The sequence below is a fragment of the Chenopodium quinoa genome, unplaced genomic scaffold, assembly GCF_001683475.1.
Source record: "Chenopodium quinoa cultivar QQ74 unplaced genomic scaffold, ASM168347v1, whole genome shotgun sequence".
NCBI lineage: Eukaryota > Viridiplantae > Streptophyta > Magnoliopsida > Caryophyllales > Amaranthaceae > Chenopodium > Chenopodium quinoa.
This window is the reverse complement of record NW_018743196.1, coordinates 1,562,200-1,575,696: the sequence shown is the minus strand read 5'-3', so window position 1 is coordinate 1,575,696 and position 13,497 is coordinate 1,562,200. Positions and strand designations below refer to the sequence as shown.

The 13,497-nt window shown below is 34.9% G+C and overlaps 2 protein-coding genes across 2 annotated transcripts; one reads left to right on the top strand and one right to left on the bottom strand.

Annotated features, from left to right (window-relative positions):
- Positions 1–663: 663 nt before the first annotated feature.
- On the top strand, positions 664–5,465 carry LOC110733070. The gene is made up of 5 exons (XM_021913090.1): positions 664–1,778; positions 2,962–3,486; positions 3,588–3,647; positions 3,797–4,213; positions 4,591–5,465. The coding sequence occupies exons 1-5, from the start codon at positions 1,110–1,112 to the stop codon at positions 5,167–5,169; spliced, it is 2,250 nt and encodes a 749-aa protein (XP_021768782.1). The 5' UTR covers positions 664–1,109; the 3' UTR covers positions 5,170–5,465.
- A 3,392-nt stretch (positions 5,466–8,857) lies between these two features.
- LOC110733069 (transcription initiation factor TFIID subunit 13-like) lies at positions 8,858–13,041 on the bottom strand. Its single transcript, XM_021913089.1, has 6 exons — positions 12,889–13,041; positions 11,616–11,792; positions 11,499–11,536; positions 10,347–10,406; positions 10,206–10,280; positions 8,858–9,341 (listed from the first exon to the last, which is right to left on the bottom strand). The coding sequence occupies exons 2-6, from the start codon at positions 11,716–11,718 to the stop codon at positions 9,231–9,233; spliced, it is 387 nt and encodes a 128-aa protein (XP_021768781.1). The 5' UTR covers positions 11,719–11,792; positions 12,889–13,041; the 3' UTR covers positions 8,858–9,230.
- Between the last annotated feature and the right edge of the window lie 456 nt (positions 13,042–13,497).

The following is a 13,497-nucleotide window of genomic DNA, read 5'->3' as shown; positions in this document are numbered from 1 at the left end:
CCGTATTTTATATACTTGCTCAATTTTTATGTGCGGAGTTTTAGAAGAAATTAGATATTGTAATAAAACAGTGTAGAGGTAGTGGGGTTAGTGGAAGGTAAATTGAAAAAAAAAAAAAAGAATCTAAAGGTGATAAAATATAATTGAATTGGGTTTTTAAATAAGACAAATGAATAAATATTTAAAACAGCCGCAAAAGAAAAGTGGAACAAATATTTAAAAATAAAAAGAGTATATATATATATATATATATATATATATACCATAATTTGGTACTTGTATAAAAAAAAAAATCATTTTGATTAGAGGTGATCAACATTGGCCCGGCCCGAAGATAGGGTAGGTTTGGATAAGCATTAAAAATGCATTTTTAGTTAAAAAGCCTGAATTCGGCCCAAAAAAGCCCGTCTTGGTCCGACAAACCCGCTACTTCTTTTACGGGTTTGGGCACGAGAAATTGTGTTAAGGCCTTCCGGGCCTTAACACAATTTCTCGTGCCCAAACCGGGCCGGGCTAATGTCGATCACCTTTAATTTTAATGTAGATGAAACATCTTATTAGAGAGTACTCTGTATTTCACAATACACGAATCACACACACAAGCAAACAAAAATATCTCCATTCACAAATGACCTTTTCTTTCATTAGAACTCTGTCACTTTTTAAAACTTGTATTTTTTTAATTTACCAATTTTTAAAAATAAAAATTCAAAAAAAAAACATGGGTAACGTAGAAAAGGGCATTTAACAGATTTTCCCAACTAGATAGGTAAAGTATTTGTACATTTTATTTTGTTTGGTTACCCAAAATTTCTTAAACTTCTCCTTCTTTTTTCTTCTTCTTCCTTTTTCTCTCTCATAAAAAATCATACACACAAAGATTAAATCACACGTATTTGCACCAAATTCAGCCACCTGCCCTTTTCGCGTTTTCCCTGAATTTTCTCTCTCTTCCTTCTTCTTCTTCGTCTTATATTTTTCCACCTATAAATTATTCAACAAATCAAAAAAGTTTGATCTATTTTTTAATTTATTTATCAACAGAAACAAAATAAAAACTAAATAACTGAAAAACCCAGAAAAGTTGTGAAGAAAAGATTGAAACTTTAATGGATAGTCTTTGTGTGAGATCTGGGCTTCATGGGTTGGGCTCAACAATCACATTGAATAATGGGCTTGATGGGTTTCGGCCCAGCCCATCAATTTCTTCCGTCGGACGGTCACCGACGGCGGCGACGAATGCAATATCAGTCGATAAAACGGCGTCGTCTTCATCTTCGTCTTCAAAGTTTGCAGCTTTTAATTACCCTTTTAAATCTCTGTTTTTTGGAGGCGAGAGAAAACAGAGGTCTAAAGGTGTTGCCTTGGACGACGCCGTTTTAATGGAGGAAGAAGATGTTGTGGGAAGCAGTAGTAGAAGTAGTAGTAGTGGTGGTGTTGTGGGGCCCTCTGATTTAGAGGGGCAAAATGGTAATTGGGTATTGAAGATCCTCCATGTTAGGTCTCTGTGGTCTTCTCCAGAGAAGCAAGGGAAGGATGACGTGGAGGAGAGAGAAAATGAGGAAGAAGGGCAAAATGGGAATTTCACTTCTTGTTCGAATTCGGATGAAGGGTGTAAAGCATGTGATAGTGATGAAGATGATGATGATGAAAAGAATGTAGAATTTGATAGAAATTCATTTTCTAAGATGTTAAAAAAGGTTTCTTTGGGTGAAGCTAAATTATATGCTCAAATGTCTTATTTGGGGAGCTTGGCTTATTGTATTCCTAGCATCAAGGTATGATTTTCTATTTTATTTTGCATGTTAATCTTGAAATTTTGTTATTTTTATTATCTTTTGGTATTTTTGATGATTTTTTTTTTTCAATGGTAATGGTAGTACATTATTGTTTTCTGGTCGATTATGTTATTATTGAAAGGTGGATGTTATATTGTCATATTGTCAATTAGCATAATTGGTTACACAGTTTGGGATGGTATTTTAGACCTCGGATCAAATCCAGTCTATATTACTGCCTTGCGACTCCCTTTACACCACAGATAAAGATGATATATTTGAACAGAAAATAGATGATTTAGAAGATTGCCTGCCTCTTTTGTTTATGCATAGCATAGTCAGGTTAAACTATCTACTCCGCAGTAACTTTGTTTAGCTTTTTACTATTACAACTGTACAATTAATTTTAAAAAAGAGTTGTACACGAGAACAATTAGGTTCGTCGTGTCTCAAGACTGTAACCTAACTTACCGGAATTAAGTATGAAAATTTGTTTTGATGAAAGGGTCAATTTCTTGATTATTATCCATTTAACTTGTACTTTATATTTGTTGAGCTGTTTTTGCTGGTGGAAGCTCTTAGATTAAAAGTTGTTCTGATCTGGAATATTTGGTTGACTGCAAGTTGCAACTATTTGAAATTTGTTATGTCTGTTTGAAAGTTTAGGAAGAAGGAAACTGGAATGTTTGGTAGATTGCAACTTGCAAAGTTGCAACTGCTTTCAAGTTGTTAGGTCTATTGGGAAATTAGGATTAAGCTAAGGGCAAATTGGTAATTCGAATGGTGTCGACGCTTTATTAGATATTCCCTGATTCAATCATATATGTATACTTCAAATATCTTCTAGGATGTGAATCATATTATCAACAGATTCAATTATTGACTTTAATTGGAGCATTGGAATTAGTTTGAGGTCAGCTAATTTAGCTGATTTTGTCACTAAAACATTGTTTTGGTGTTGTGGTCCAAGTATTAATTTGGGTTTATTATTATAAATAGTAAAATGGTTGATTTTCCTTAAGTATGTTAATGGTTTCAAAGGAATATACATATCTTTTTCGAAGTAAATATCTGTTACAAAACTTATGATGGCCTGTATGCACGGAAAATGTTCTTTTTTCGGACACTTTATTATCAATATATATGCAATGGAAATTAAAATGCTATCGTTTTCCCAATGTAGCCGAGAAATCTTTTGAAGCGCTATAGTCTACGTTATGTAACTTCTTCAATCGAAAAGAGGGAATTGTTAGCTGAGGCTGAAAAGAAAGAACAGTTAGCCAATTCTGAAGCCAAGCAACAGTCTGGTGAAGCTGAAAGCAAGGACAACTGTCAAGAGGAGGCAGGGCAAAGTGATGATCAAAAGAAAGAAGAATCTCGAGTGAGAGAATTAGCTGCTTTTCAGGTTGCTGCCTCTGCTGCTTCATTTTTGCATTCTCGGACTAGAACTTTGCTTTCTTCTCAGTCCTCAAAGGACAAAACGGATGGCAACTCATTGAACAAAGATAGTGGAAACGATGAAAATCGAGACATTAACTCAGATATGGCTTCTCTAATGGCCACCACAGACTCAGTAACTGCTGTGGTTGCTGCAAAAGAGGAAGTTAAGCAGGCTGTCGCTGATGATTTGAATTCAATAAGCTCTGCACCGTGTGAGTGGTACATTTGTGATGATGATAAGAGTGCCACTAGATTTTTTGTCATTCAGGTAACTTAATTTGTTTTGAACTCAGTGCATTACAGCTCTAATTTCCTCTTCGTGGCAATGTGATACTTATATAATGACTGTTGAATATCGTATTTGTGTAGGGGTCTGAGACGCTAGCTTCTTGGCAGGCTAATCTACTCTTTGAACCCGTTCAATTTGAGGTAAATGCTTATTTCCGCAGTTGGGAGAGATTTCATCCCTTGTTCCTTGTTCCAATATTATATCTTGATTTATTTAGCATAACTTGTGCTTGATGAATTTTCTGTGCAAAATAATCCATTATTAAGCATCATGCCGTTGTCTTTCACAGGGTCTAGATGTGCTTGTGCATAGAGGCATATACGAAGCTGCAAAGGGCATGTATCAGCAAATGCTGCCTGAGGTTCAATCTTATATGAAAACACATGGCAGTCGCGCCAAATTCCGCTTCACAGGACATTCACTTGGTGGAAGCTTGTCACTGCTCATTAATCTCATGCTGCTGATGCGAGGTGAGGTTCCATATGCCTCACTTCTTCCTGTCATCACGTTTGGCTCTCCTGGTGTTATGTGTGGAGGGGATAAGCTGCTCCGAAAGCTTGGGTTGCCCAAGAATCATATTCAGGCTATTGTGATGCACCGTGACATTGTGCCCCGAGCTTTCTCTTGCAATTACCCTAGGGCTGCTGCACAACTACTCAAGGCCGTCAATGGTAGCTTCCGCAACCATCCTTGCCTGAATAACCAGGTAAATTCTTCATTACTGAGTAACTGAATGTGCTTTGTTGCAAAACCTTGCTAGGACTAGTAATGTTCTGAATATTGAAGAAATAGGTCTCTTGTGTTTATTATTCCCCCATCTTTTATAAATTAAAACTTTTACCATATTTTGGGACTGAGGGAGTATCAAACATTGATTGCTTGAATTTGGGACGAAAGAAATTGTGAAACTATATTTCATTTTTTTTGTCAATTTAGAATATTATGGTATTCTTGGGACTAAGGGAGTTCCAAGTATTGATGGCTTGAATTCGGTTACATCACTTGGAATAGTCGTAGGCAACTACTTGTAGCGTTTAGATCGATTCTAAGTTTTGTTGACATATGTGACCATTTTCATTTCAGAAGCTACTCTATGCACCTATGGGGGAGATGTTGGTTTTACAGCCGGATGAAAAGTTCTCTCCGCAGCATGACCTACTTCCTCCAGGAAGTGGTCTATACCTTCTAACTTACAAGGTTGGTGATGCCATCGAGGGAGAAAAGAAACTTCGGGCTGCAAAGAACGCGTTCTTAAACATACCCCACCCACTCGAGATCTTAAGTGACCGCGCAGCATATGGAAATGACGGTACTATCCAAAGAGATCATGACATGAACTCCTACCTAAAGTGTGTAAGGGGTGTGATCCGCCTAGAGCTCAGCCGCATCAGGAAGGCCAAGAGGGAGCGACGTCGTCAGGTGTGGTGGCCTCTTGTGACACCACACGTTGCCGACAGAAGCATCACCGTGGGGACCACATTGGGTCCGATCAATGTAGGTCAGGCCAAATTCAAGTTTGCCGGGATTGTCAAGTCCGGGAGAGAGTCGTTGAAACGGTTTAGCAGGCTTGTTGCATCACAGCATATGCATTTGCTTGTTGTGCTCTTGTTTCCTGCAAGAATGCTGTTAATCGGCGCGTATAGTGTGATTAATTACAGTTAATTTGGTAAAAACTGTTTGATAATTCATTTGGATGAAATGTACATAAGGTGGCTCCCAAAATTAGTTGGGAAATTCTTTATTCATTGAGATTTAGAAGCTCTGCATGATTTTTCATCCGTGAAGAGCATTAGGTTATTCTTGTCACATTAGATTAAATACAAAATGTCGAAAACCGACATATTATTGTAGTTTTATTTTTATTTCCCTCCTTAAGATGTAATTGTTGTAAAAATATGGAACTGTAGTCATAAACATGTGAAATTTTACTAAAATTATTATACAAAATGTCATAATCATATACTTGAAAGTTTTTAATGTTATGATTTTTTTTTTTTTTTTGGTGTAATATTTTGTTATCTTTTGATTTATGATATTAGTATTCTAAATATGATATTATTTATATTGTTTAATTAGTATAGAACTCCTATTTTGAAATTGTTGATATTTTGAAAATTATATTTATATTGAATGGCTAGTCTTAAATGAACTGTCCCTATAATAATATCACGATCATATATAATTCCTTTCAATAATTAGCAACTTTAGTTGATTTGGACGGTGTTTTTTTCAAGCACGTTAATCATGAAATTTCACTAAGATTTCCTTAGAAGGGTTTTATAGTAACAAAAACTACATGTCAAAATTTTCACCGATGAACCTTTTAATTACTTTCTACCTTAGCTAAATGTTTCTGTGTGCAATGATGAGTGAGATCGATTTCAAATTGTAACTTTTATTTTTATCTTCTTACATGGCTCTTTCATCCTCTATGGTGTACGTGTTGTAGAAATATTTGCAAAAGGAGTTACATAAATATTATATGGTATATCTGTTAAGTACCAAATACAACGGTAAATTATACATTTGTCTCAAATAGTGATACATCTGCTTGCAATTTTATCAATGGAATACATGCGTTATATTATTAGCTCAACTAAATATTAATTTCGGCATAATTATATTTATGGAAAAAAAAAAAGAAAAGGGTGAGATATTGTAAAGAGTTGGAAATGAAATGGCAAAAAAGGTCAACTTAGAGCCTATCCAAAAGCCTAAGCAAAACCATGATGAATAGTCAGCATAATTGGGTTGGGACCATAGGTGACCCCCTTGCTTAGTTGCTTCCAAAATCCATGTATCAAAATTGAAGGGATTACAATTTACATATATAGAAATAGGATAGGGATCAATTATAATCATAGTCAGCCTCATGTCAATTTTTTATTTTATTTTTATTTTTTTTGGTAATAATAAATACTTTTCATTATTTTTTCTACAAAAGAAATACAAACAAATACCGGTAATAAACCAAAAACAATTTGTCTAAACTTCCATGTGAAATAGAAAAAACCAAAACATAAGCAAAAAATTGAGATAGAAATTGGAGTATTTCCTAATTCTATATCAATCTTTATTTTCAAATAAGCTTATACGGAGTTTATGTATGTGCATACTCAAACTCATCTATATAATCCACGCGGAACAATTGTGCTTGTTTTGTAAGGCATTGACAAATATAGGAATGTCAATTTTTTTTTTTTTTTTTTTGAATAGATATAGGAATGTCAATTTAAAACTCTTAGAACAATTAAAACATCAAAAAATGCCTCTTGTCAAGGATTATGAGTTGTCTTGATAGACTAATGTCAATTAGGCCCCATTAAACACATAGTCAAAATTGTTTTCACCTTGATTACGGTTAAATTATGAAAGTGACTTTTATGAAAATTATAATCATGGACTAATCTTTAATTGGATATTTTTGTAAGCTACATTGATTTATAATTTGTCATATTTTGCTAAATTACAGCTTCTTTGGAACTATTTGCAATCAAGTTCTTAAAGAGTAGTTGAAGTTGAGTGAAACAAGCAATTGGTGCTTTTATGCTATTTGAAGTCCTTCCAATGGCTAATTTTCTCTCACACGTCCCTTTTATTTCATATTCATCCATCATTATAAATCAATAAATGGTTGTTGCCCTCTAGCACCACAAATAAAAGGCTCAATATCAACATTATTTCACGAAATTTGACAAGAACTAACTATGTTTCCATCATAGTAAATCACATACTCTGTATAATTTTATGAATAAAAGGTATATTATACGAAGTACATAAAATTTTATGGTTATAGCATCACATGAATATTCCATGAACCAAAATAATGAATCTTTAAATTTCAAAGAGGTTTCGGAAAAAAAACATGAAATATTATTTGACGAGGTTATCTATGATAACGGATTATTATGAGGTCGGATTAAGATTACGATTATTGAAAGAATTCCACGTCAGAGAAAATTGGACACCTACAATTCAGTGAATATGAGACCAACCAAAACTTAGGTTTTGCTGAGAGACAAAAAAATAGAAAGTGGTGAACACATTCTCTTGTTCAACATGTTTTTTGGTCTCTTTTGTTACATTTACGAGTATATTGTAACCTTATCCATACAACAAGGCATGCTCACTATTCTGGGTGTCCTATATTATCAACTTGGTTACCCATTATTTCAGGTGTATCTTGGAGAACAGTCTTATAAAGTTCTACATGGTTTGGTCAAACATATGACACATTATTTGTAGTATTCTAGGATTTACAAGATAAATGACTAGTTTTGCTCTTTTCTTGTGACTTTGTTTTACCCATTTCATAATTCTCTAGGTTTCTTTGATCCTATACCTATGAATTACTTTGTTATTTTGCGTCTTAGAGGTTAAAAATAAAAATTTGCTAATCGTAAGAACTTATACAAATAATTTCAAATTGTGCACGTGAATTTCTATGCTCCAATGTTAACAAAAATTGTAAGGCCTAGGATTAGTCACATGATTGCATCACATATTCCAATTATTATAGTAATTCCTAATTTTCAACTCGAATTTAGAAAGACCGACAAATTATTAGGTGCACTTAGAAACATAAATCTCAAATTATATGACAATAATTTATAAAATATACAGCAATAGGTAATCGTCTAATTGATAATCGATACGATGTACTTCATGTGACAAGTCTTAGAGACTTAGACTGTCTATGAATAATGCAAAGCCAACTCCAAGTTGGAGACACTAGATATAATTTGTTTTGTCCCATTGAAACATGCACATTCAGATTTTCTCATCCAAATTCAAAGCTTAGCTGGGTTTCAAACTAAGGAAGTATACGCGGAAAACACACTCTAGAGAGTAAGACAACAAAGCTACAACTTTGACGAGTTATATAACTTGAGTTGTATTTTGAGTCTCATATGTAGTGCCCAGCTAAACAACAAAGGAGTTAATGCAGGTACAAGATCCCTCTTATCCCTTTTGCATAATTTCCTCATGTAATTTGGGTCTATTTTACACGTCATATACGTAAATATAGACCACCTAAATAGTCAATTGGTATCAAGTAGTATTACCTAAATAGTCAATTGGTATCAAGTAGTATTTGATACGGTGGTAAGGATTAGATCTCGCAAGTCACAACCTTGAGGAAGGTTGCGAGATCAATTGTCAACTACTTCTCATGCTTTCTAAGAATCTCCGTTTCCCATATCAACCAAACAAATACTTAAAAATATGAACATAATGGGCCGCGCAAGCCCACATCTTTTGCCAATAGGCCTAGAGCTCAAATAGGTTGTGCTTAAGGCGGGTTAATGAAAGCCATGCCAGTATGCCACAAGCAAAGGCCATGATCATGTAAACAAATTACCAAAAGACTTGGATATTCTTAGAAATTACATCAAATGCTCGAATACTCAAATGGCAAACAATACCAAGTCCCAGGGATAACAAATAATGAAATCGACACCAGGTCTACACTGTAAATACAGTATGAGAGATAAGATAGATTAAATAAATGAACCTGCAGTATTTAGCATCCTTCTCAGTTATTACTAAAATCTACAAATGCAGTGTTAACTGACTTGGTTTTACAAGTAACTTGTAATTAAGCTCATTCATTCTGTTCCGGAGTGTGCTTCGATTTGTCAGTTTTTACTAACCATCCTCAACTCTTCTTTCTGTCATAAAGCTTTGGAAGTTTTCAAATCCATAACAGGGAGCCATGTGCATCAGTCACCTGAAACCAGCTTTTCTTCATCCATATCAAAAGCCTTCCTAGCTTGTTTGAGCTCCTCGTTCATAGCAAGTAGTTCTGTGGCACGATTCAATTTTGGGTAGTCCTGATTTTCAAAAAATAAAGATATAAAGTCAGGCTTATGCAACACATATTAGCATGTTTAACCAATGTGGTTTAACTGTTTAAGCCTTTAAAGACAAGTTGATTCTAAGATATTAGGGTATACAGGCAATGTTAGAACCAAACTTGAATGACAAATCGACACAACGTCAATGCAATAGGCAATGCTGGATGTCATGCAGATTTATTGAGATTCATGCCGGATGTCATTACATATAATCAGTGGGCCGGTTCACTTGGTGGACTGGGGGTAGGTGGGGAACCAGGAATGATCCATAAAGCAACTAGCAAGCAGACAGGGCCAGTTCATGGTCCAATCTTTACAGATTTGGCCCATGACCCACCCGCTTGGACTGGTTAAGCCCAGTAGCCAAGGGGCTCAGATTAAGTATCCTATGAACGAACATCAGACATACAGAAGAGCAGAACAACCGACTACAAGTATCTTCCTACAATTGAACAACAGGGACCTTAAAGACCATGAAGCTAATCAAGATAGCCAGCAACAATCACAGCATATCATGAAACCAACAAATCTATAATGACAGCCAGCATATCCTTCTATTTCATAAGTATAGTACAAGACATGCCATATTTCCAGCTGAATTTACAAATTATAAACAAACCACTAAAGCACTACATCGTCTCTAAAATCAAGCCAGATTGGATAAAAGATGATGGTTTAGTTAGTTTACTTGCCAATAGTAAACAAAATTTAAGGAAACAGCAATAACATTCATTAAGTTTGATCCTTCGAAATCATACTGAAATTTTAACATGTTACACGACTTAATCCATAAGCTGCAATATCCAAAACAGATAACCAGTAAAGTCTTTAAGAGTTTACCTTACGAATGATAAACAGAAAGTCTTCTATCATCAGCCTCCCCCTCTTTGAAGCCACATCTTGGGCCTTGTGAGCCTAAAGCGTACAGCTGGTGAGAACAAGAAGAGTAAACTGAGTTTTCAGTGCAGATTTAGGACTTACAAGATCTGTAACATACTCCACAACAATGTCCTCGACAAGGGCCACAGACTCCGGAAGTTGCTGAATATACAACACCCAATCTTAATAAGATACAAATAGCAAAAATACAATCTATCTACCTTGAATAAATGAATATAGATGTAAACAAGTTAGCTATGATAACATAACAATTGACACATTTTAAACCTCCAAAAATGACCATAATGACCTCCCTTCTCTAAGGCCTAAACCATTGAAATAAACATTAAAATAAAAAAAATAAAAAATCAGTGATTCATCATGCATACTTGTTAGCATTACCAAGGGCAGACAAGGAAAACCAAACCACCATAAAGCAGAGGGTCTGGAAAGTAAAGTTTCTGGAATTCACCAATTTGTCACTCGTTTGCCTTCTCCAATATGTATTTGAGATTTCATTCTTATGAGACATCTCCAGTTGACCACACAGATAAACCCCCACCCATCCAAGGTATCAATCAAGAAAAAAACGAATATATTAACATGAAAACTCTTATTTTGCAAAGCATTAGTTGACTTCTCTGTAAGCATATATAAACATCCATTTTGTTTGGGAAGCTATACAAGACAAGCACTTTACATCCCCTTTCTCTCTTAGATCGACAGTGAACTAGTGAAGTTATATCACTTACATGAGCAAAACAACTACCCTACACTTACCCAAATTGAAAGCCAATTTCATTGGAGCAGGGAAACAACAGAAAACCCTTTCCTGCCACAAGATATAGACTAACAGGAGCACATACTCAACAAAAAGTACTCCTTGCAGTTTTAAGACTTATCAAACAAAACCAAATTCTTCCTAAGAAACATAAAGTGCAATTCAACAAAAGTCATACTTCAACAACTCACCAATGAAATCACTTCTTGATACAAGAATTTAAATACACTTGCTTGGTTCTTATTCACAAAAGCAACACCCAACAATAATTAGACAACAGTCAATAAGCAAAATTATTAAAACATTAAAAGAAACAAAAATCAATTTACAAAAGGTCAAATCACGCTAACCCACTAAAGGCACCAACATAAACAAACTTTTGAACCAAGAAGTTGATAGAAAAACCTCAATCACTCAAAAGAAATAGAAAACTACAAGTAAAAATTGAAAGTGGGAAGAAAGAAGAAACTCACATTCTGATCATCTCCATAACCATACATCATGTGCTGCACTGCAACGAAAATATCCATTATTTATTGTCAAATCTTTTTACAAAAAAAAGAGGGGGCAAAAATGGTGTAGATACTCACATTCTTTCTGGAAAACACCTCGCTTACGCTTGAAAGAAGTATCAGATTTACTTGAAGATTCAACTTTTTGTTTGGAGGAACCTCCTGCACCTCCTCCACTCATGATTTCTTCGTAGTAGTTCTACACTCTCTTCTTGCTAAGATCAGGCTGCAAATGCCCAAAATTCTCTTTTTTCCCTTGTTAAGACAAACAGCAGATATACAGACTTGTTAAAACAAACATCTCACCCAAATTCTTGTACAAAATGCCGATTTAGCCCCTATGGATGTCATTACAAAAAAAAGGCTCTTTTGGTAATGTGCATGATTTACTAAAGTCCAAGTTTAAGAACAAAGATATGCATATAGTAGCTGAGTGAGTCCAAGTTCATAACAAAGATATGCAAAGCCGAGAATATGCATAAGCCTTGGATTCCTCAGATCGATGAGAAACCACAAGATAACATACATTGAAAGGGTAAAATTAGACCAAGCACCATTGAATCGATCCATCTAAAACCCAATCCATCAAACACTCAATTATATAGCATCCTGACATTACCTAAAAGGCTAAAACTGATCTTACCCAATCAAATCTTACTCAAAGTCGGAACACGCCTGATAATAAGCTGACTTGGCATTGGATACTAGATACGAGTTGACCAAAACCCAATTACTCAATTACAGCATGAAATTCATAAGCCTTGGTTCCCTCATATACTAATTGGAAACCTCATAAATATACTTTCAAAGGATAAATTAGACCTAGCACAATTTATTCAACCCATCTAAAACCCAATACATCAAACACTCAATTATATAGCATACTGAGATTACCTAGAAATGATCTTACCCAATCATATCAAACTCATTGTGCAACTATGCCTGGTAATAAAGCTGACTTATTTTGGGATACTCAACATGAGTTCACCCGAACCCCAATTACTCAAAAACAACAAGAAATTTATACTTAAATAACCCCAAATTAGAAGATAATCATTAATCTTAAATCACTAATAATTTTACATTACAATTTACAATTGGGTATCACAAAGATATGTTATAATCATGCCAAATAGATAATGCAGTATACTGTATACACTTAAACCCTAAGATCATTCACCACAACTTTAAATAACTCAAATTCCCCAAATAAACTGAATTAAATCACTTAGAATCAATCAAAAAATCATCAAAATTCAAAATTTCGAAAAGGGCTGTTCTAAATTCTAAAGCCAATGCAAGAAATAACAACCAGAAATAGTCAAGAAAAGGGGAGAAGAATTGGTGGTACCTAGGCGGCTATAGGTGAGGAAGGCGTCGTTTGGATGATCTTCCCGAGCGGAAGCTGACGGTGGTGATGCGAGGTGTGCGACGGTGGAAAATTTAGTGTGCCAAAGAGAGAGCGAAGAAGAAGAATTGCGACGCTTTTGGGTATTTATAATTTTCAGTTGCTCATTAACTAAAGACCACCATGGGATTTATACGTCTTAAAAAGGCCGAAACCTCCAAAATTTCTCAGAAAACTGGATAGCAGCCTTTAATTTTGGATTTTTTTTACCTTTTTTTCACTCGGAAATAAAAATTGCCGAAATGTTTACCAATGTCACTAATATCCTCCGGGAGTCCGATTGGCTGTGTGGAACCATCCAATTTGCCTTTAAACGACCAATTTACCGGTTCACAACTTGCACCGATTTCATTAATTCAAACTTACCATGAACATTTATGACAACAAATAATGATCATATATGGATCCAAACGGCATCATATGACCCCGAAATGTATCCCCTAAAATCTCAATGCTTTTCGACACCGGACCCAGAAACATTCAAAATTTCTCAAAAAGCGTGGATATTAGCCTTTAATTTTGAAAATTTTTGACCTTTTTTCCCCCGAATAT